This window comes from Pleurodeles waltl, chromosome 4_2 (genome assembly GCF_031143425.1).
Source record: "Pleurodeles waltl isolate 20211129_DDA chromosome 4_2, aPleWal1.hap1.20221129, whole genome shotgun sequence".
Lineage (NCBI taxonomy): Eukaryota > Metazoa > Chordata > Amphibia > Caudata > Salamandridae > Pleurodeles > Pleurodeles waltl.
In genome coordinates, this window is record NC_090443.1 from 609,637,388 (window position 1) to 609,661,347 (window position 23,960).

Sequence of the window (23,960 nt, forward strand, 5' to 3'; positions counted from 1 at the left end):
TCCAATCCACCTCATTCCATTCCTCTCCACCCACTCCAGTCAACCTCACCCCACTCCATTCATCTCACCCCACACCAGTCCAAACCACCCCACCTCAATACATTCCACCTTACCACATCCCAATCCAACCCAACCCATTCCAATCCAACCCACCCCATCCAGTCCATCCTACCCCATTTCAATCCACCCCAATCTAATCCACTCCACCCAAATCCATTCCACTTTACCTAACTCTGCTTAATCCACCACTCTACTCGAATCCGCCCCAATCTACTTCCCTCCACCTCATTCTACTACTGTCCACCCCAATTCAATCCCCACTCCACCTAGTTCAGTCCAATCCACTCTAACCATCGCAGTCCAATACAGTTCACCTTATCCAAACCCCCCTCCAGTCCCATACAATCCACCTCACTCCAATCCAAACCACACAAATCCAGATCATCTCACACATCAATCCATTACACCCCACATCAATCAAATCCACCCCTAGTCTTGTCCACCCCACTCCATTCCAGTACACCCCACTTTATTTTATTCCAATTCACCATACTCCAATCCAACCCAATCCACCCTACTCCACTCCAGTCCACTGCAATCCAATCCACCCCAAAAAAATCCATACCACTGCATTCTACCCCACCCCTTCCAATCCACCCCACCCTTATCCAGTCCACCTCAATCCAATCCACCCCAGTCCAGCCAACCCGTTCAACCCAATACACAGAATCCATTCCGACCCACTCAATTCCACACCACGCTAGTCCAGTCTACCCCACTACAAACCACTCCAATCCACCCAACTCAGTCCAATTCACCTCACTGCTATCCACCTCATGCAGCCCACCCCAGTCCTCCCCAGTCTGGCCCACCCCCATCCAACCCACCTCACTCCATTCCAACCCACCTCACCCCACCCTAATCTAATCCACCCCACTAGTACAACTCACCCTAATCCAACTCCCCACAATCCAATCCACCCCACCCCAAACCACCCTGCTTCAGTCCATCCCACTTCAGTCTACCCCAACCCAATTTAATCCAATCTGCTTTACCCCACTCAGTCCATCCACTCAACTATAGTCCAATCCACCCCATTCCAGTGCTCCCCTCTCCAATCAAATAAATCCAATCTGCCCCACTCCAGTTCACTCCAGTCCAGTCGAATCCACCCCACTCCAATTCACCGACTCAAAACCACCCCACCACAATCCATTGCACCCCACCCTAGTCCTATCCCTTCAGTCCAATCCAATTTAATCACCCCACTCATATTCACCTCACCCCATTTCAATACCCCTCACCCCATTTCAATCCACCACACTCCACTCCAATCCACCTCCGTCCACACCAACCCACTCCACCCTATTTCACCCCACGACACTCTGCCACTGTACCATTGAACTCTATTTTCCTCCACAAAACTCTACGACACTGTTTTCACCCCTGCACTCCACTCTGTGACACTCCACGCCACTAACTTTTAGCTGTGATGAACAGCAGCCACACTGATGTACAACATAACAAAAACACATTGCCAAAGTCAGTAGCTCTTGTATAGACAAGACCTATTGCCTTTGCCAATGCTTGTTTTGCTTTTACTACAATGATGATTGGCGCGCAGGATGCGCTGACATCATTGTATTGAAAGTGAAAGTCAAATAAGCCAAGAGCCCCTGAGCACTTATTCTAACAGAAGAGATATGGTTGAAAAGTGGAGAATCTCCCCTTTCCAAATGTACCTTTACCTAGTGGATCCCTGCTTGAGGATCGCCACAAGAGAGCAATCCCCAAGCAGACATGGCAATACCCCCTGCTCTCCCCCAGTAAAGGTAAACAGTCTTTCTGCCTCCCTCTGGGGGAGCAGATAGGGGTTATTACCCCGGATCTGATACAAAGCCCACTAAACACCATTTATGGGAATTATGTTTTTAAAAATAAGAGGGAGTCATGCCCCCACCCCAAATAAATGGGGACAGAGGTCTTTCTGCCCCTCCTGGGGGCAGAAGGTGTTATTACCCTAAAGGCCACTAGATTCCAGAGAATTATTTTTTTTTTTAAAAACACACACACAAAACTCCAGAGGGGTGGGGGCTGCCCACCATGTTCATTGTCATGCCCCATCCCAAATAAATGGGGACACATTATTTCAGCCCCCCCCCCCCCAACCACCCTCTTAGGGTGCACATGGGTGGGCAATTACACCTGATCTGCACTATATACCAGGAAATTAGAACAAAATAGAGGGGTGGGGGCTGCCCACTGTGGGCATGGTTCTGCCTTCCACCCCAACTGATGGGGGCAACAGTCTTTCTGCTTCCCCTTGGACTAAAGCGTCTCATCTGAAAGGCAAGCAAGAGGACATTTAATTATTTTGGGTGTTGCTTTTACATATGGGCCATGAGAGCTTGGCTATCTCTCAATATAGTGCCACTTGCAATGACAGACTGCACTTGGTCCTGGGTAGGCTGCCACCTGGTAACTCAACCAGACCTAGACAGTGCTAAAAACTAGACATCTGGGGGAGTCCAGGGTGGTGTGCTTCACATGCATCCCACACCATTTTCTTAGCCACAATGCCCTGCAAACCTCAAACGATGGCTAAAAACACACATTTTCCTCACATTTATATGAGGAAAATTTCTGGAATCTGTGGGAGCCACAAATTTCCTACTACACAACTTCCTCCCCAAGTCTCCTGATAAAAATGGTACCTCACTTGTGTGGGTGACGGAAAAAACCCTAAAGCGCTACTTGGAGAGATCAACAATAGGAGCAGCTGTAGGATTTGGGGCTGTACTCGACTGCCGCCCATGGAAACCTAGCAACCTCAGACATTTTTGAAAAGTGGACAACCAGGAAATGCCAGGGTGGTGTGCTGTATTTGAATCCCAGGAGGCTTTCTTGCCCACAATGCTCTTCAAACCTCCCACTTTGCCTGAAGTCACACATTTTCCATACATTCTGTATCGGAAATTTCTGGAATCCACAAAATTCCTCCCACCCAGCATTGCCCCACTTGTGCCAATAAAAATGATGTGCTGCTTGTGTGATTGGGCCTAGAGCCTACAGCAACAGCAGATCCAACCGAGGTCAGTAGGAGTTTCTCATTGTCCTTGGTTTGATCCATTCCAGTCACGGGCACTATGCTCAGCTGAATGTGTGGGGCATTGTGTTTTTCCGCACAAGTGGGGCGTTGCTGGGTGGTAGGAATGTTGTGGATTCCTGTGGTTTCCGGAAAGTTTCCATCACAGAAATGTAAGGAAAATGTGTGATTTCAGGCAAAGTTTGAGGTTTGCAGGGCCTACCCACACAAGTGAGATTTGGGAGAACACAAAATAGTTGAACAAGTGTTACCAATTCTCTGCATTTGCACCTTCTGTATGTAAGAGTGTGTAAGAAAGAAGTCATTTTTAGAAATGCCCTCTAATTCACATGCTAGTATGGGCACCCACATATTCCGAGATGAGCAAATAACCCCTGCTTCTAAACTTCATATGTTGTGCCCATTTCGTAAATGTATAGTTTTCCTTGATTCCTATTTTTCACTACCTATAGTTCACCCAATGACTTGCTCTATACCCGGCTTAGTGAAAAAACATTGCATGGTGCAGCTCAGTTATTGGCTCTGGATGCCTCAATTTCTTGGAAAATCTACAAAGCCTATATATCGCCGCAGAAGGGTCTAGCAGATGTAATGGTATATATATTGCTTTTGTAAACCTCCCATTGTGATGAGAAGTTAAAAATGAAAATGTCATCACAAATGCCCATTTTTTTTCCTATGAATTTTCAATATTGTTTTATTTCAACACTTAGCTTCTTTTGGAAAACCTTAAAGGGTCTACACAAATGATCCCTTGCTGATTATAAAATGTTGTCTAGTTTTCAGACATGTATAGCTTTCTGGAGTCCAACATGGGTTTCACACCCTTTTCCACCACAAACTGGAAGGAGGTTGAAGCCACAAAAAATAGGAAAATGGGCTGTCTCCCAGTAAAAATGCCAAAACCGTGGTAAACAAAACATGGTTTTCAGAATCACGTCTGCCTGTTCCTGATAGCTGGGAAGGTGTTATTTTAGCACTGCAAACCTTTTGTGGATGCCATTTGCAGGGAAAAAACACAGTTTTGTTTGCAGCACTTTCCCCCCCCATTTTTTATCTCCAAAAAAACAGGATGTTGGAAGAAAGGATGCATATTTGGCATCGATAGGTTATGTGGACAAAAAGTTATGGTGGCTTAAGCACAAACTACCCTAAATAGACAAAAAAGGCTCAGTACTGGGAGGGGAAAGGCCCAGCAGCTAAGGAGTTAGTTATTGATGGTGGCAAAAAATTTCTGCCATATTACTTGCTACAATTAGAGATGTCCCATTGTTTAGCATTAGAATCAGAAACATGGGTCTTCAGCTTGGTCAGTTTAGGAATCCTGTTCAACATAACCCAGAGTGGTTTCTGAAATCGAAGTTAACATGACATAAGAGTGAGCTTTTTTCACAGCTTTGATTCATTTCAGGTGACTCAATATCATGGTTTGAAAGTTGTTCACTACTTGAAGCCAGCCAATGGCAACCAATCAAGAGCACGGTTAATATCTTGAGTTTTCCTTTCTCTGTTGAAAGTACCTTCATGGCTTGTCACTGCTGAGACTGGTAAGGTTAAAAGGGGGCTGCAAACTCGGACACCACATCCCCTCCGAAGAAGTCCTGAATAATAAGGATGTGTGTTCCTCTCGAAGCTTTCATTGCCACCCCCAGACAATGCATGCTGAACGCAGGTCGCTTAAAGCAACACCAGAAATGAGGAACAGGCGTTGGAAATCCAACTTACGAAAGTAAACTACTCTGTAGACATGGGCGATCATCAGGGTTTAGCCTTAGAGTAAGTCTATTCACATTACATGTCACTAATTGTGGCCACCTGGACACTTTGCCCATCAAAACCAGCGTCTCCTATGTTGATTTCTTGTAAAAAGCTGAAAAAAAATCTTAACCTATGGACTTAGGATTCCTGTCTTTTCCCAAGGTTTAAACTAGAGTGAGCTGAAACACATGGAAAGCAGTACTGATATCAGTATGGATGTTAGCGTTACCCACCTTGAGCATGCAATGCACTCCTTTTAGGTGTGTGTAGCAGGAGTTGGCCTTGTGCTCTACCCCATTGGGCGGTAACCCCCCAGGGGCTAGCTACAGGACTTGGCCTGTAGACTTCTAAGGTTAAAGGAAGGGTGTGCACTGACATATATAAAGGTACGTGTATTGCCTATGTGATGTAAATATAGGGTTCATCCCATTAAACACGGGCCTGTCTTTTATTGACCATAACCAGTTCTAATGCATATGCATTAGTTGACACTGTGTAGTTAATTGTCATAAACGCCGGGAATTTAATGTGCATTTAAATTAAGCTTGACAATGCCACCTTGTGCGACTAAGCCTATAAGGCGTGAAGTGGGCAGTGCACGGATAGATGATTTAATTAGAATCAGTTAGTCTTAAGTGCACATGTCAGAAGAGCATCTTAAATAATGCAAATGCCTGAGGATTGGAAGGATGCCGAATGTTCATTGCCTGCTTTGATTAACTACATCTGTGCATGCTTATCTTAGAAAATAGCAACATACTTGGTTAATTAAAGGAAAATCAATACACTTTATGAATCGCTAACAAAAAATATCAAAGCCGCACGGCTCTTCTGTATTATGGACCTTTTTCGTAGCCGAGGCATTGCAACGGTGCCCTGGGGTCTAATGCAGACACGGAAACACCTCCCCTCCGCAGTCTGGGTAGAAGGTCAGCCATAATGTGATGCAGAGGGCCTCTTGTCCCCCCCCCCCCCCCCCCCCCCCCCCCGGCCTTGGTGCCACTGCACTGGCTGCACAGATGAAAGCTACTCTTGCCTCCTGCTTCGAAGGATGACGACCATCCTCTTTGGAGAGGAATGGGAACATAGGTTTCGCTGGGAAAGTAAAGAAGCAAATTGTGGATATCAGCGAACAGCTCCATTAAAGCCCTGGTCCACTCTCCTACCCCCATTTTCCCAACCCCGAAGTTTCAAAATGAATGCAAATGATAGGGAAACACTGGGAGTTTTCTGGAAGATAACCTTGGTGGTCTTTTCCGGTAATGCAGAGAAACAGAAGTGAAGGCAACATGGATAAATTCTTCTATCCCATTCCTAGTGCGTCACAAGGTCTGGATAGTGGGTCAGGGATGTCCTGTGTTAGACCCCAAGGGATAGGTACATGCCAGGTTTTCAGGCTAGCCACTGACTGTTAATAAGTTACATTATTATGAATTGTATGTAAATGAATCGTTTTTGGATATCCTGAAAATCTGTCCTGTATTGGGCCCTTCGAAATATAGGTTCCACACCCCTAATCTAGACTAGACAGCAGCAGATGCAGCCAATAAGCATTACACAAAGCACTGAATTACAAGGCTGTTTATTCTATGAGGCTGAAAGGAACCACATAGTTTCTGTAGGGCACTTTTAATCTACATTCGAGAGATGTCAAAGAATAGGTTATATCTGCCCTCACCAAGTCCTAACATTAGATAAATCAGATTTCATCTAACGCATATTCAAAATTCACTTTGCCATTGTCTATTAGATTATATATATCTCCAGCAGCTTTATGTGAGCAGTTACACCCTGCATTTCTATAACACAGCAGCTACAACTTGAAGTAAACCTTTGCTGTAAGAGTTTCACTCTGAAATTGCCTGAAAGTAACTGTCCTTCCAAATCTGCTCAGTAGTGATGATGTTTGACATTTGGGTATGCAGAACCTTTTCGGTTCTTTCACAGAAGGTCAATGGTGTTGAGATCTTCTAGTTTTTTACCTGACAATTTCAAAATACCTATCCATTTGCACGAGTTACATTGCAAGAACCGAATGCATGGAGATTGTGAGCATTTAGCATTTCCACCTATTTTAGTTTAAAAAAAAAAAAAAAAAAAAAAGAAAGCACAAAAAATGGGCCTGTTTGCCTGAAGCTGCTGGCCTTAAATTATTAGTGGTATGGAATTAAGCATCACTTCTACATCCCAACATTCTACAAATGCTGTGCCGGGGGTCTTGGGGTGCTACTCCATCGACACTACACCAGTGCGAGTGTGACACAATACCAGGGAATAGCAGGTATGTACTAGTTCACCAGGTGTCATCACTGATTTAATGTAACCACTGCCCACACGTTCTCCATGATTTAGGGATGGAAAAGGGCGAAGCGCACCAGCAGTTACTTGCTCGAAAAGGTTAATGGAAAGGAAAACGCACCACGTTTCGACCGAAAGCCCGTCTTGATCACACGACTGTACACTCGTTCTTAAACTGACCACAGTGCTCTCGGATATGAACAGACTCCATTCATAAGTGTTTCAACAATGTATACACCCCACTCACCATTCATGTGAAACAAAGCAGTGATATGCAATAACAATTGTATGAAAACAATGCCCTTCACGAAATGAAGGATTATTTATATTTTATTGATATATATATATATATATTGTCCGGTGGAAGGCGGTCAGCCAAAATGCATTTGTTTTTTCTGGGGAAGCACTGCACTTTAAATAAATGAGAAGATGTAACCATGTGCTGCTCTAATTCATAGATAGAATGATGTGACCCTTGGGTGCGGCTGTTGGTGTAAAAAAAAAAATGTATATGTATGTGTGTGTGTGTATATATATATATATATATATATATATATATGTATATATATGTATATGTCTTATCATACGCCAGACCCAAAAATTGAGATTTTACAGCATCCCAGATGATCAGAGACTTTTCTTCTTATTTTGCATTCTGAGCCCGGAGTGTGTTACATATGAGCTGACACAGCATCTTGGTGGCCATGACTAGAATGGGAATCTTCGTCTGTGTGTGTGGCGTGAGAAACCTTCATGTGCGTTTCTCTGCTACCAAACAATAATGCCAATAGGTTTGTATGTGATCACGTGCAAAGGCTAGTATGTTAATAGAATTATAAGAGATCTGAAAATAGATTAGTTAAGCTGTAGTCGCATCCATTTTTAGGTCTCAGCCCACCAGACAGCGCAGCACAGCTGTCTGGTTTGGTAAAGACATCTTTCATCTTGAGGAGTGTCAGAAAGTCGGCCTAGGAATGCATTCTGCTTGTTGATTGCCATTTGCTTTGTGGTTTGTAACTAGGGCTCCCAGTCTTATGGTATTTATTTTTTAACACTTCCAAATGTATTTATCCATATTTATTTTGTGTTTCGAGAGAAACTGGTGCCATATAATTGCATATTTGTGCATTATTTTATAAATATGCACTCATACTTTGCTACCTGTTACGTTGTAGCTAAGTAAACAGCCAAATATAACGAAACACTACAGGTAAATATTAGCATTTTATACAAATATTTGTTAACATACTTCTGTCTTTAAAGATATTTAATGCTCTCCTTGATGGCGCTCTGCTTACTGGCCTAGAACCCATGAAGGACAGCATGGAGAGTCACTGAAAAAAGCAGAATTTTCAGTATTTTTATGTTTATTTATTTTTTGTAAGAAATACTGACAGGAACCACATTGGGATCCTTATTTATAACTCACACTTTCTGGCTCTCCATTTGCTGGCTATATTTGCTTTAGACTCTCCAGGTTAAGCTTGTCCCTCCCGTCGTCTACGCCATGTTTTCTTTATTCTTCCATGAACTTGCTTTCTGTTAACAGGCTTTTAAATCTTATCTCCTCACATTAGCTGTGCATTCAAAGACCAATGTTAAATGCCAGTCACTGTCTTCCAAGGGCGCTTATTTATCTCACTTTTCTTTCTCTGACTTCAAAGTGAAAAGAGTTATGTGTCTATCTTGTTAGATACTGCGGGTAGGAAAGCGTTTTTTCTAGCACACAACAACATTTAAATGAACTGTGCAAGTATTTTAGAATACATCAGAAATAGTAACACAAATGATGCACTTTTTTTATTATTTCTGAAGTGTGTTGGAAACAAATACTTTAATATCATCAAAATAGTCATTAAACTAGGTGATGCAATTCACACACATTTTCCTCTGTGCACTATCGTTTTATTAGTAAAACTGTGTGTCTGTGCAAATGTAATGGCTATTTCATTCGAAACTGTATTGTCTGTAATGGCAGTGTGCTACTACACCATGAATTCTTCACTCTACGCCACTACATTCTACACCAGTCCACACCTCTGCAAACTTTATTCTATGCAATTGCACTCTGCCACTTCATGTTATGCCGCTCTACCCTGTACTACTCTGACAATGCCCTCTTTGCCACTCTACACCACTGCACTCTTCGCCTCTGTACTCTATATCACACCAGTCTAGACCACACCAATCTACTCTGCACAACTCCACTCTACGCTACCGTATTTCACACCACTCTGCAACACTCAAGCCTATGCCCCTGCTCTCAACACCAATCCACTGTACGCCACTCTAATCTACTCTGCACCACTGTACTCTATGCCACTGCACTCTACACCACTTTACTCTGTGCTATTACACTCTATGCCACTCTACACAACTGCACTTTACCCTGCACTACTCCACTCTGTCACTTTACTCTACTCTGAAGCAATCTGCTTTATGCCGTGGACTCTGTCCCTCTGTGCCAGTGCACGTAGACAGCTACACTCACCCCTCTACCCCACTCTGCAGCAATGTACTCTGCCACTGAACTCTACGCCACTCTGCAGCAATGTACTCTGCCACTGAACTCTACGCCACTCTACTCTACACTACTCTATGGCACTGCACTCTGTGGCACTATACTCTACTCTGTACCCTCTGTGCTCCTCTGTACTACTGTGTGCCACTCAACTCTACCCTGCACCACTGCCCCCTGCATCACTCAACTCTACGCCACTGTACTCTGCACCACTGCACTCTGTCACTGCCCTGTACTTTGTGCCACTCTACTGTGTCACCCCACACCGTATTTGCCACGTGAAGTTATATTATAAAACTTTTTCTCTTATTTATCCCTATGCAATGGGCTTATAAAAATGGTATGCGTGGCTTTGACTCACTTCTTGTAAACACTTACATTGAAATAAACTAGTTGGCTCTTGTACCCGGTCTGACTGACACGTTTCAAGCCTTCCAAGTCCCAGCTTCCCACGTCTAAGCTGTTGCGGGTAGTTTTGGGACCGCACGCCAGGCCTGCACATCTGTTGTTTACATTTTGAGCGTGCGCACGTTTTACACTCTGAGGCTTCACGTTAGAGCGACGGCGCGCTCGCCCTCCCCCCCCCCCCCCCCCCCCACCCCTTTTAAAGAAACTAACAGAGGTTTTCAGCCTCTATACAACTTGTATAATGAAAGAATTGTAACTACATGTGTTGGAGTAATGCAAATTGTTACGTACTATACGTGTCCTATGCCCGTAGATTAGCAATGGAATTATGTTTGTTCTAGCTGGAAATAGCATCTGTTTTGTGAGCCAATTCTACATTAAACCTACACGATTTCACCCGCAGTAAATAAGCGATTTTTCTGTTATTGGGACGTTGTTTGCATTTGGCTTCTGGATAGCGATATATTAGAAATATGTTTTGTCCTCACTGCTTTTCTTTTTCTTAAGTAGCAGTGCAATTTCATAAAGTATTAAAGTGAAAAGAAGCGTGAGATCTACCTGAGTTTTAATTGTGTGTTTGGCTTACTGAGGTCATCATAAAAGATGAGAGGATCCTCACTGCAAAGAAATAGTTGCCACGCCTTCTTCATGAGAAAATCAAAATCCCCCAGCAGGAAGGAAATGCCATAAAGATCATGAATCACCTGAGCTGTCTTTTCATATTCCATTCTTGGCCACCCAGTGTGCCACAAACTTCCGTCTGATTGTTCCTGGACTGCAGCAATTGTGGTTCTAGGTTTCTGCCTCCTGAATCCAGTAAGAGCCGGGTTGTTCACAGTGCCTGTCTGTACTAGCTGCACACTCCTGAAGTGTAGAGTTTTAAATCTACTGTTATTACTTGTTAGACCTGTCCTGTCAGCTTTAGGGGGGTCTTCCACCACACTTTTTGCCTTACACTTCCATTTTTTATGATAGTTTTTGTTGGCCTTGGGACTTTGCGCACCAGTGCGAAAGCGCTGGTACTCTCTCCTTTAAACATGATAAAATTGGCTTAATCCCAATTGGCACATTTAATTTACTTGTAAGTCCCTAGTAAAGTGGGACTACATGTACCCAGGGCCTGTAAATTACATGCTACTAGTGGGCCTGCAGCTCTCATTATGCCACCAACTTAAGTATCCCTTTAAACGTGTCTCAGGTCTGCTATTGCAACATGTATGTGCAGTTTTAAGTTGCCATTTCGACCTGACAAAATACACCTTTTGCCAGTCCCAAACCTTCCTTTTTAATACATATGTTCCCCTAAGGGTAGGCATTACACAGCCCTGAGGGCAGGTTGCAGTGTATTTAAAAAGTTGAACATGTACTTAAGTTTTTTGTGTGCCCTGGTAGTGAAAAACTATTAAATTCGTTTTTCACTTTTGTAAGGCCTACCTCTCCCATAAGATAACATTAGGTTACATAATTACATTTAATAAGTGATAACTTTCAATGGGGAACAAGTAAGAATATTTAAAATCCTCTGTAACGATAAAGTTGGATTTTAAGTCACAATTCTGAAAATGCCACTTGTAGAAAGTTGACATTTTCTTGTCCCAACCATTTGGTGCCTGTATCCTGGGTTACGCGACTAGGTGTAGTTGATAGTTGGTCTTTGTGTGTTACTCCCAGACATTGATATAAACGGGGAATAGGTTGTCACAGGATGAGCCATCTCTAACTTGATTGGGGGGTGGTGTTCTCACCGATCATACTTGTACATCGCAAAGTCTGTGCCTCAGCACACTCACACAGGGTTTTACATTAGTTTTTTTGTACCTTCAGGTAAGCTGGGTCCAGGGCAGGGAGACAGGAAATTCCAAACACCTCTGGGGGTGAAAACCTCCAGAACCTTTTTCTACTTCAACGTGGGCACTAGCTGTATATATTGGACCTTCAGACCCAACTCTTCAGTAGGCTTCTTGACCTGTGCAAGACTCTGAAGGATTGTTCTGCTGCTTTGCCAGATATACTGCTAGTCTGCTGCTTTGCAGCCAGAGTGAGAAGGGCTGGACCTGAATCTTGAAGCCAGTGCCACTAGGACTTGTTGCCTGGCCTTCTAATCAGAGCCTCTGGGACAGAAAAGGCTCCATCCACCTTGAGCCCAGCACTTTGCCTCTGTCTTTTGAGTCTTGGGGCCCCCCACCAAGTTGTGCCACTTCAGTCGTGGACCCTTAGAAGTGGGCCTGAAGGTGCTGTGCCAGTCCAGCTGTGGTCTGTTGGGCAGAATTGACACAGCGTGATGCATGTGCAGCTCTGCATTGAAACAGTCGCTGTGCGAACCATCTCCAGGACCTTGCATCGTTGCCTGCGGCTTCATCGGAACCTCCACTGCCCAATGCATCTACAATGCAGGACTTGCTTTGCCACATACAGCCTCCCCCATCTGCTGCTATGCAACACATCCTTGACTCAGGATTTAAGGTAGTTTGTTTAGCGGGCCAAACTTGGTCACTGTATCAGGCCCTCGCTCCATCGTGGTCAGCCTGAACATATGACTGTGTCCTGTTCTGCTGCGACCAGATAACCACAGTTGGTGCTTTGTGCTTCTAAGCCCTGATCGTTGGACCCTGCTTCTAAAATACCTTTTTGGGTTGGTGTATTCTTCCTAGTATATATTAGGCTGCATTTTTTTAAGTGTCTCAACATCTGTCCTGATGATGAATCCCCGTCAAGTAACCCATTGGCAAAATGTCAACTGTATTCCTTATACAATAGGATCTGCCCTCATTTTTCAATTGAGTCTACAGAAAGTTTTCTGTGTGCAAATTAATAATTATATATTTTCAGTAGCAGCCTACTGTTTGTTTTTCATTATCCTTTCTACAAGTTTTTCTCCACCTTATTTCACTTATTTGTACCGTGCTGTCATGTTTGTATATATCTGGAAGATGCTATGATGTGTTGATATATATATTTTTTTAATCTCACTTATTTTGCATAAATAAGTTTACTTGTGTCCTGGCATTTTGTATAACTTAGTCTAGTAATTTTGATTACTGATCATTTTTGTTGATTGGTATATTTTGTACTGATTTATTATTTGCTAGCCCCCCCTTCCCCCTGAGCAAGTAATTTATTTAGTGAATTCTAATCACCCTGCTTCGTAGGGTTTATCCTGTTATTTCTTATGTACTTTCCGTAGCTGACATAAACTTAGCCATGAAGGATACAGTTGAAGTTTTCTGTTCTTAATGAGCAAGGTCATGAATGGCGAGATGGCATTGCTCCGCGGTCAGGGAAGGCTAATTCCACCTGACTGAACTAAAGCCAAAAAGACGATGGAAGAGGGAGGGAATGTGCTGAAGAATTAATGTGCCAGCAACCATGCGTTAACATCCACTATTGCACCCCAGCACTTGCTCTGATGTCAGGTGTCACACAACAAGTTCATTATGCACTGAGGAAGGGATGTGGGTCAGTGTATAGGTTCTCTACTTAGGTACAAAGAGACCTGGATTTTGCTGTCCCTTATGACATAGATGCCATTTAGGTGTCGCCAAGGGTTCACAGCTATGACCCCTCGCTTGCCCTGTGTGGCCCTGACACTCCTTTTATGACCCCTGGCCTCAAAGGTAGCAAATTCAGGGCCAAAAAAAAATGACATACTGCCCTTTTTAGTGTGTGCTCCACCTTTTGTGTCCCTTTTTAGGGTCAAGCGCGGACAAGCTGTCTGGACCATGTAGTAATCTCTCAGTGCGCTTCTAACTACGTCCATGTCACACCCATGACTCATTAGTTTGTGGGCTTGCCTTTTAAAAATCGATTGATTCCATTTGTGAAAGGCATGCATACGTCATGCCTTTTCTGGTTATTAACCCTCCTCGAGTGCACCGGTAAATGACTGAAAACATTCAAGGCTCCGTGTTTTCAGCTGGTTTCTGGAGTACTTTATCTTTTGATTTCATGCGCAGCATGATCTCGCTGGGCAGTAATAGAGTGCTTTGCAGGACATCAACCCTGTTACATGGATAATTGCACTCTCGATGATCTGTTTCACTGAGAGTTCGGTTTCCTTTTCTGTGTCTCCTTCACACTCACGGCGACCAGTGGCTCGCATATGTGAAACTGTTTTACTTTTCATTATCAGTTTGTGTGGCAAGAAAAGTCAGGTGAGGAGTTTACAATGCTAATAGCTCTAGCACAAGCAAATTTTCTAGCTATCGCGTCAAGAATTTTCAATTCTATTAAGGACACGTAAGCGAGGATTATGCTTTCTCTTTCTTTACTGGAAGAATACAGCAGCCAATAAACGTTTAAATAACAAAAAACTACATGACCCAACATTCCCAGTAGTCGACCAATCCCCGGTCTACAGTCCATATAAACGTCTGTGTCCTTAGTCCTTCCTCTTTCTTTGCCATAACAAAACAAGTCAACCTGAGTAAGAACCGAATCTTCAAATCCAACCAGGATCCTCGCCCTAAAATCCAACTAGTTGCTGTCCAATCGCTCTGGAAACGAAAACTCCGGATCCTTATGCACCCTTGTTATCAGAACCTAATAGAGAAAAAAACACACTGCTAATATCACAAATTGAATGCGTAAAATGGGAGGGAAAATCAGATTAGATACAATATATCAAATATGCATCGCAAACATTGAAAACCTCATTAATCAAGTAAATATAAAAAAAAATTATATACACACATAATAAGGGTGGGATAATCCTCGCCTCTGTGTCCTTAATAGAATTGAAAATTCTTGGCGCAATAGCTAGAATTTTTTATTCTATGTCAGGACCGGATGCTTTGGATTATGCTAGTTCAAAGCTGATCCACCACAACCAAAGCTACATCTACAATAGGTTTATGATAAAATACCTTAAGTGTATTATTAGCAGACCAATCTGCAGCATTCATAATGTCCTCCAAACTAAAACCAGCTCCAAATGCTTGTGAGGGCATAGCACCCCTCACAGAATGTGCCCCAAAAGAGGAAACATCTATACCTGCTACTCCCAACAGCCATTTAACCCATCTAGCCAATGTGGCTGAGGAGACTGGAGAAAATGGTCTCTGTAAGGAAATTAGTAATTGTCCTCAAGTATTCTTGCTAAATTCATGAGTACAATCTTCATACGCCTTTGTGCTTCGTACCACACATAATTTAGGATGATGTGGAAAAGCTGGATAAGATGCACATCTAGAAGCAATCTTAGTGCATCTTGAAATGGAAAAGGAGACTCTGAAGGAGTAAATACTCTACCTGCTAAATCAAGGGCTCTCACATCCGATACCCTTCCACATGAAATAAGACACAATAATATTGTAAGTTTGGCTGAAAATTGCTTACATGATAAGTTTTCATTACATAGCCAATTTCGTAGAAAGCGAAGCACAATATAGACATCCCATAAAACTGTATATTTAGGTTATCAAAATGATCTCTGCTCCCTGTCTCCAGACCTAAGAGTACTCTCTGAATCATGGAGAAGGTGAGAAAGGCATACAAGAGATTGCTCGTCCAGACCTGAAGGAAAACGTCTGTGGTCAGGGCTAATGGATCCGGTCTCCAACTGGAACAATAAGGGAGCTGAAAATTGAGTTGGGGCGCAAAGAGGTGTATCGCACACTTGCCCCAATAATTCGTCAGAGTTGAGAGAGCAGACTGGTGAAGCTTTCAGTCGCTGCCGTCCCTCAAAAAACTAGAGTTCCAATCTGCTACCACATTGGAACGTCCCGGAATGTATTCCGCCATCACCGATAGCTGATGCTGAAGGCAAAAATGCCATAAATCCTTAGCAATCTCCACAATACGTGGGATCTGGGCCCGCCGAATCGTTTGATATAGCTCACCGCTGCGATGTTGTCCATATGCAACAGTATGCAACAGCTGGCTTTGTGGGGAGAAAGAGCGAATCGCAAAACCTCCCTCCAGTAGCTCCAAACAGTTGATGTGTAGGAAGAGTTCCTCCGGAGAACACCTGCCCCCCATCTCTACTGTTCCACATCTTGCTCCCCACCCCCCACTGACTGGCATCCGGCTCTGACTATCTCCAGGAAAGAGCCAAACAACACTTTGCCGTTCCAAGCATCCATGTGCTCCAACCACCAATATGTCTTTGCTCAGGCTTTGTCTGTCAGAGAAATCTGCTCCGCATAACTCAGACCTTCACGAAGATTTAGAATCTTTAGACACTGAAGGGCCCTGTAATACAAAGGACTCAGAAATATTGCTTGGATAGATGAGACCAGAACCCCTACTAACCTTGCCAAAGTCCTCAATGATATAGTAGGAGAGACTAGGGCTCACCGTAACTCTCTCTTGATCATAGACCGTTTTGCCAGAGGAAGTTTTAACTGTTCTTTGACAGAATCGACTTGGAAACCTTAGAATTCTGTGCATTGTGAGGGAATGATGATGGATTTGTCTGAATTTATCAGATTATGTAGGAATTTAACTCCCTGAGATTTAGAAACAGGCGCTAACCTCCTTTCTTTTGCACGAGAAAGATTGTGCTGACGGGTGCAAATCTGTAGGTACTATCACCCCCTTCTGTGGAAGAGAAGCAACTTTGTTGTCTATGAAACTGCTCCCTGCCTGGGGAAAAATGTATAGGAGAAGGAATGACTGTCTGCCTGGGAGGGGAATAAAACTCTAACTGGTAACCCAGTACTGTTTGTGTGACCCAGGGATCCTGAGATATATTTGTTTCCAAGCTTGCAAGTGCTCTTTTAACCTGTCTACCCCCCCCCCCCCCCCCCCCCCAAAAAAAAAAACACTTCTGAAAAAGGAATGATTCTCACCTGTTGCTGCCATGTCTGGGTTGTTTAAGTTGCCCCTTTTTCTGCCTCAATGGGCACGATCTGGACCTCACCTGCGGGATGGGTAGAAGCCTGAAGAGGATTGTTGGGAGCCTCAGCCTCTCTGCGAGTATGTGGAGGAGGCCTGATAGAAACCACGGCTTAGCGCTCGGCCTCTATAGCGTCCGGCCCTGAGAAAAAGGCCACCACTGAACATCTTTTTCATGGAGGATTGAGCTTTGTCCAGGGCGGAGAAGGTGGAGACGTATTTGCTAAGGTCCTTAACGACTTAGTCTCCAAACAAGAGGTCATTAGCCATAGAACCAGGCTCCGAAGAGGCCAATTGAACCAATTTGGAATCAATCCTCATAAAAATGACTTGCGCCGCTCTGTGGACATGGCGCAGTTGGCATTACCGAGGAGGCAAATGCTCTTTGTGCCCACTCCAGGACTGCTTCAGGATCTAAGGGCGTATTATTTTCCTTGGCCTGGGCTGTCGGCTCCAGAATCTTTGTGATAGGCCTTGTAATATCCAAAAGCTTATCCTGATAGCCTCTCCAGGCTCGATCCAGTCCTTTCTTAGGATCCTCCGCACATTTTTAAAGAAAAGTGGCCATACTATGGTCTAATTCCGGGGTGTCTGCCACTTTGCCAGTTAGGGAAGGAGGGGGGCACTCCGAGCACAGAGTGTTGCGAACACCCTTATCAAAACTCTTGCGCAACCTCTCCCGGACATAGTGCGCAGCCTCCATAGAGGGCACCCATTCAGTGGATCTAGGGTAAATAATACTCTCTGGATCAAAAAAGAGGTTCCTTTGAACCACTGTCTCTTTGGCAGAGTGATGGAATTTGCGTTTCCGCTTACCTGACACCTTAGGTTCATCCCGTGACCATACAGAGTGTAAGGAATGGGAAGCAGAGGATTGAGATTCCTCAGGGTGCGTCAACCTGTGATTGGACAACTCTCTTGGGGGTCTGTGAGATCCTGTTCATATTCATGGTCCCTGAGGACCGAGGTAGCCATCTGTGACAAAATCTCCGCAGAGAATCTAGGTCCTTTGGGAGCCCTTTGGGTCTGACTCATATCTGGAATCTGATTATCCATCACCCTAGTGTCAGAGGGCCTGCCCATCAGTTCTCTTTGCCCAAAACGCAACAGGGGCTAAGTAAAGGGTTTCAACGCATTTATAAGGGCTTTATTCACAGAGTCCTGCCCGTGATGACCCAGGGCCTGTACCAGTCTTTCCTCCATCTGATTTTCATATGGCTCTTCGGCCTCTTCTTAAAAGATTTTGTCCTCTTCTGCGTAAAACGCCATATCATTAGATATGAAGAGGTATGAAGGAGTTCAATAAAAGGGAATCAGCCCTTGCAGGTATCAAAATGGATAAACTCCAGTCAAAAATGAGAGCACAACTCTCAAAACGGCCCAATGAGAAGTGGAGGGAGCGCCTGCACCTCAGGCAAAGTCATCGGACGCTTTTACCACCCCGTCGGGTGTTCTCGGGGGTAATTAGGCAAATGAGATCACCCTCACGCTGCCTGAAGGTGAGATCCAAAGCTAGGAAAGCCTCGGATCTCGTCCGCACATGCGTGCGGTGTGAAAATCAAGAGAGGACTAGCCTTTCTAAATCGGCGCTCGTACGGCTTCAGAAAAGCTGCAAAACACACTGCCCAAAACACTGGGATGTTCCGCAGGGTGTTCCTGCGACTCTGCAGCAGTCCCCAGCATCTCTGCGCTCGCCGCAGCTGTTATATCCCAAAGGGAAAACTGAAGAGGCGAGCGAGTTCGGAGCGCCATGACACGCAAAGAATGGCAGAAACCCCAAACCAGCGCCGTTCAACTCCTGCTCCCACTCCACGTCCGCAATAAAGTAACAAGCATTTTCAATGCAATGGGTCTCGGATTTGTTCGAGTTAGAGCTATTAGCGTTGTAAAGCAAAAAAAAAATGCAGCGCAATCGCGCTATGTAAAATGCAGCGCGATCATGCTGCAAGGAAAATAAACAGATAACGTAGTCCGGACTCCAGGCTGAAAACATCAAGCCTCGTATGTTTTTGGTACTTTACCGGTGCTGTGTAGGTGGGCTAAACACCGGAAAAGTCATGACATATGCATGCCTTTTACAAATGAAAGCAAGCGGATTTTAAAAGGCAAGCCCACAAACCAATGTAAGTGACTGACGTGGCATGGGCGTGGTTTCAAGCCCAAAGAGAGATTACAGAATGGACGCAGCACTTTGTGATCTCGCCCATAAAAACGAGTACATACACATACAAATTATGCGTTTCACATAAACTACTGAGTACTTATCGAATGGCTGCAAACAGCAAAGAAAGAGGAAGGACTAAGGAAACAAAGACCTTTATATGCACTGTAGACCGTGGATTGGTCAGGTTATGGATTACTGGGAATGTTGGGTTATATTCGTTTTTTGTTATTTCAACATTTATTGGCTGCTGTATTGATTAAGTAAAGAAAGAGAAAGCATAATCCGAAACCTCCGATCCTGACAGCATTTTAGCAGTGTCAATTATTCTGGTGTATTCAGGTTTAAGGTCAATTGACACCACTTTGTGTTGACATTTAGGGTCAAATGCCATATGAAAACACTTTCTGTGATGTCATCAAGTCAAAGCGTTTGTAATCTTAGTTACGCTACCCCTGCCATTTTGGCGAGTCAACGTCTATGCCTTCTGACGTACTTGTCAGTTTAGTACACTGTAAAGTTTAAAAATTGTACTCCTTGGCGTGCAAGAACTGACTTCCGGTTGGGGTGTAATAACATTTATATTGCGAGTATTTTTCTGCTTGAAACACAAACAACACATTTGTTTTTCACGAGCTTGATTCCTTCAGCCTATCGACCTCTTTGGTCCTGAATGAATAAGCCAGGGGGAGAGGGTGTATACCATTGCTTAGTGATATGTGAATTTGTTTTAATTCATCAAAATGTCTTTTTTTTTTTTCATTTTTTTTTTTCAGGCTTTACAACATGGATTCTTCGACTTCGAGACATTTAATCTTGACGAGTACGAGCACTATGAGGTTTGCAAATGTTCTCTGCCTTCCTCCCAAATGGATATTTTGTTCTCAGCAAGGCCGCACACTGTGACGACGATGAATTAAACGCTTGAAGTGTGCTGCTCCCCTTTCAGTGGTTTTCCGCGCCATTGTTGCAAGTCTCGCGCCCTGTTTGTGCGCAGGGTACAATTAGTGTGCCTGTGGATAGGTGGCCTGCGTGAGACCGGAGCGGGGGTGGCAGCCGCCCCCTCACTCCTATTTATATGCGTGCTTGATGCAAGTGGTGCGGGCTCAGGCGATTAGAGGTACGTGTGATGACGTAAGGTACCTACCACCCAGGGCTTAATTTCCATTCAAAAAAAAAAAAAAAAAAAAAGCGCCAGGCCGCAAAGTTTCGTAGGAGCTTGCCAGCCCGGGAGTACGGGACTGGGGAAGGATCTATGGAAAATTCTTAAACCAGCACCGCTCTTTGTCTCCTCACACTATCTTTTCCTTCCACCCATTCTCTGTTCTTCTATTCTCTCTCGCTTCTCCCTCTCTTCTCGTTTTTCTCTGCCTTCCTCCTCCCTTTCTCTCCTGAAGACAACCCCCTCCTGCTGCGGTTATCTCATGCAAGGTCTATGCCCTGTTAACAATTACGCATTTGAAAGGTCTCAAGTTTCTGAAAGCTTATTCTTTCATAATTTAACACATTAAATTCAATTTAAAATAGAAATGTGCTCCAGAAATGTACAAGTTAGTGCTGACAGCCCAAAAGAGAAAGGGCCGAGTTCTGAGGGCTGGAAGCACGACCGTGCTAGTGTCCTGGTAGCAGGCTGTAGTAGTGCTGCTTTGGTGCACATTTTTGCTGACAGACCACATTGTAGGGTAACTTAGTGGGTTAATGTACTTGCTGCAGAAAGGTTGTGTAATCTGCTGCTTTATCAGTATGAATTATCATAACATAGTTTAAAAGATGATGGTGCCTGTAATTAGGCTGCAGGTTCAGTGGTTAATGATGCTATTGCAGAGGTGCTTGTGTAACCAGTTAGACATTAGAAGACAAGTCACTGCGTTATGCACCTTCTACAGATATTTCCATATAATTTTCAAGGCCCAAGCTTGACTTATTAAAGGTTTTAACACACTATTTATTCCTTCTACATGTTTAAGGGGTACTAATGAGATAAAAACACTCATTAATAAGTGCCCCGGAGTAAATTTGTATTGTGTGACATTTAAAGGCCAGCGTTAGCATAACCTCATACACCGCATAATTAGATTTAGTACATAACCCATCATCTACTGCATCATACATACAAACAATTTTTTTTTTTGTTCATAGCTCAAACATATCAAACTTAACTGAAAAGGGCAGCCACACTTGTTACCCGCAGTAGAAGGCCGTTTGTAAATGTTGGCTGGTCATCTCTCTAGCATATTGCTGCATTTGGGTGTGGAAGTGATAACGAGGTGAAACCTTCAAAAAGGCAATGTTAAAATGGTTAAAAATAACATGATGAAGTAGTTCCATACCAATCTGTGCCTCATTATGCCACATATTTTTGCCAGCCTTGCTGCATAATTCGTTCGTCCCCTGTCGCATGGTTCCTTTGGCCTTGCCCAAAACCTAGATAGGACAGTCTCAGCATCCTTGCCAGTCCGGTGTTCCACCCCCTTCTGGTTAGACTAAGGCCTTAGTATTCTGACGTACTTGTGTTCTTCTGCCACCTTGTGGCTGAATTTAGGGCGTTCCGTGATAAAATTTGATAAAGCACACAAGTGCAAGTGTATGTACTGAGTTTGTAAATTGTGTACTTATTCTGCAGTTTTTAGGTTGAGTGCGCAAGCTCTTTACCTGTTGTAAGTATTGTGGGCTTTTAACCACTCCCCCTGCACGCCCATCACTTTCACTCGTTCGTGAGCTTGCCTTTCAAAAATCCTTTATCTTATTGGTAAATGCTTTACTTTTGTCCCTCCTTGTGGCGGTTTTGTAACTGTCTTCCAGACTGACCATGTTACATGGATAATTGCATGATTGTCGATATGTTTGAATGTGAGCGTCCTTCTTTTTCCTTTTGTGTCTCTCCTTCGCGCTCCTGCTCGTGGCACCATGGTACTTTGAATCGGCTCGCTTATTTCAACAGTTTTAATTTTCATTTTCAATTTGTGGCAAGCAAAGTCCAGTTAGGAATTTACAACGCTAATAGTTCTTACTCAAGCAAAGATGAGTCCCATTGCATTGCAAATGCTTGTTTTTCTTGCAAAGAAAGCCATGCTCCAGACTGTTCCGTTTGTGATCGTCTGTCCAAGTGTAAATCTGGCTATTCACTCGGCGACCTTAAAGATCGGTTACATTTTGGCTTCTATCAATTGCATCTCACTCAAAAGACTAGATTGTCACCACTCCCTGTCTTGAGTGCGGCTCGGGATGCTGACTTCACCATGGCCCCTGGGTATTTTTCTCACAGTCAAGATGGGACTGAGGGGTCCACCCACTGTACTTGAGAAGGGCTGATGTACTCCTGTTCTGCTACGCTTACGATCCATTGAGGCTGTAACACCAGAGCACATTAAAATGGCCACAGTACAGGTTAAGGGCCTTGATTCGTGCAGAGCTAGAGCACGGGTAGGCCTCACCGGGGACTTTGCTGTCTGTCTGGACAGATGAGGTGGACCAGCTTCAAGCTTTGGAGTGGGCCCTGGAGTTTGATCTTGTTACCGATCACATTTGTTCCATAAACGCGAAGTCTTGCCAGAAACACGAGTCAGGTGATCCGTTCATCTCGTTGTGATCATTTGGGAAGGAACGCGCACTGTGTTGATGGGCAGCCCCTGTTTGCAAAAATGTTCCTTCTCCGGTACAATCTGCCCTGCTAATCGTCTCTGGGAAGAGGAGGATTTATGAGGACCCTCCTGTTTCATCTCCTGCGGGCCTGCTCCTGGGTTGGAGCCCCATTGATGCTGCCGTGTCTGCAAGTCCTGGCTTTTCCAGCGAGTGCAGCAGCCTGGGTCCCAGAAGGATGGGTCTTTGTATGGCATTTCTCACCTTCATTCGCCCCTCCGTGCTGGGAGCCAAGAAACCACTGGTTCCCCATCTCATTGTGTGCCATCCGCACTTACTGACCTCTCACCCGAGGCCTACTGCTGCAATCATGACAAGTAATACTACTCTCGCCCCCACCCCCTCACCCCCAAGCTTCCTGTTAGGGAACGGAACTGGGATCTTACATCCTCATGGCCATCCACCTGGGCGAGGTTCCCTAGGGTCAATTGGACTACGCCCCAAAGACCTCCCAAGTGATACCCAGTGCCTAAAACTCTTGATTCCACAGCATCCGGTGGCCGGTCCTGGAAGCCACTGCTCCAGCATCATCGATCTCGCACTGATGCCCTTTATCTCCACGTTCAGCCCAACATTGATCTGTTGAGGGTAAAATGCACATCAGTGTCCATGAAAAGACCTTCAAGCTAAAAACGACTCCATGCCCCAGCTAGTGTTTCATCTTTTGTTCCATTATGTCCATGTACATAGTTGTTGACTTGCACTAAACACTGCCTTCCTTCTAAGATTAGTGATTTAAAGTGGTGTTTGTGGTTATCCCATTGTTGCTAGTGTTTGTTATACAGGTTTATTAATGTTTATGGTGTCTTTCAATGGCAGGATTGCTCTGTTTCCCCTATTGCATGTGCACAACATAAACACACATTTTTGGCCTTAGGGAAACGCATTCGTTCACCCACAATCATTCACAGTGTGGAAGAATCTGTACAGTTTATCTAGAAGGACTGTTGGACACCCCTGCTTTGGATCACTTGGCAACTCCCTGGACCACCAGGCATTTAAAACCCCGCGACAGAGCTCCTTAATGACAGCTGAAATGGTGATGCTGATGTCAGTAGGGGCTGCAAGTGAAAGGCCCCCTGACCACAACAGGTACTGAAAGATAATACCAGAAGAACCCCTGGCTTCTCCCCCCGCGTGCATCTGAGGCTGCAGCACTGAACGTGTGGTCCTTTGACATGTACACGTCGCCAGTTTATAATAATCAGTGCTTCACCCTGAGCCAGATCAGTGTG

General features: G+C 44.3%; 1 protein-coding gene across 4 annotated transcripts in view; it reads left to right on the forward strand.

Moving 5' to 3' along the window:
- Positions 1-23,960, forward strand: part of CDC14A (cell division cycle 14A) — a 332,599-nt gene that overhangs the window by 212,476 nt on the left and 96,163 nt on the right. For all 4 annotated transcript variants that reach the window (XM_069232173.1, XM_069232175.1, XM_069232172.1 and 1 more), the window contains one exon: positions 19,863-19,925. In XM_069232173.1, the coding sequence (XP_069088274.1) occupies positions 19,863-19,925 (63 nt within the window). The remainder of the gene's footprint in view (positions 1-19,862; positions 19,926-23,960) is intronic.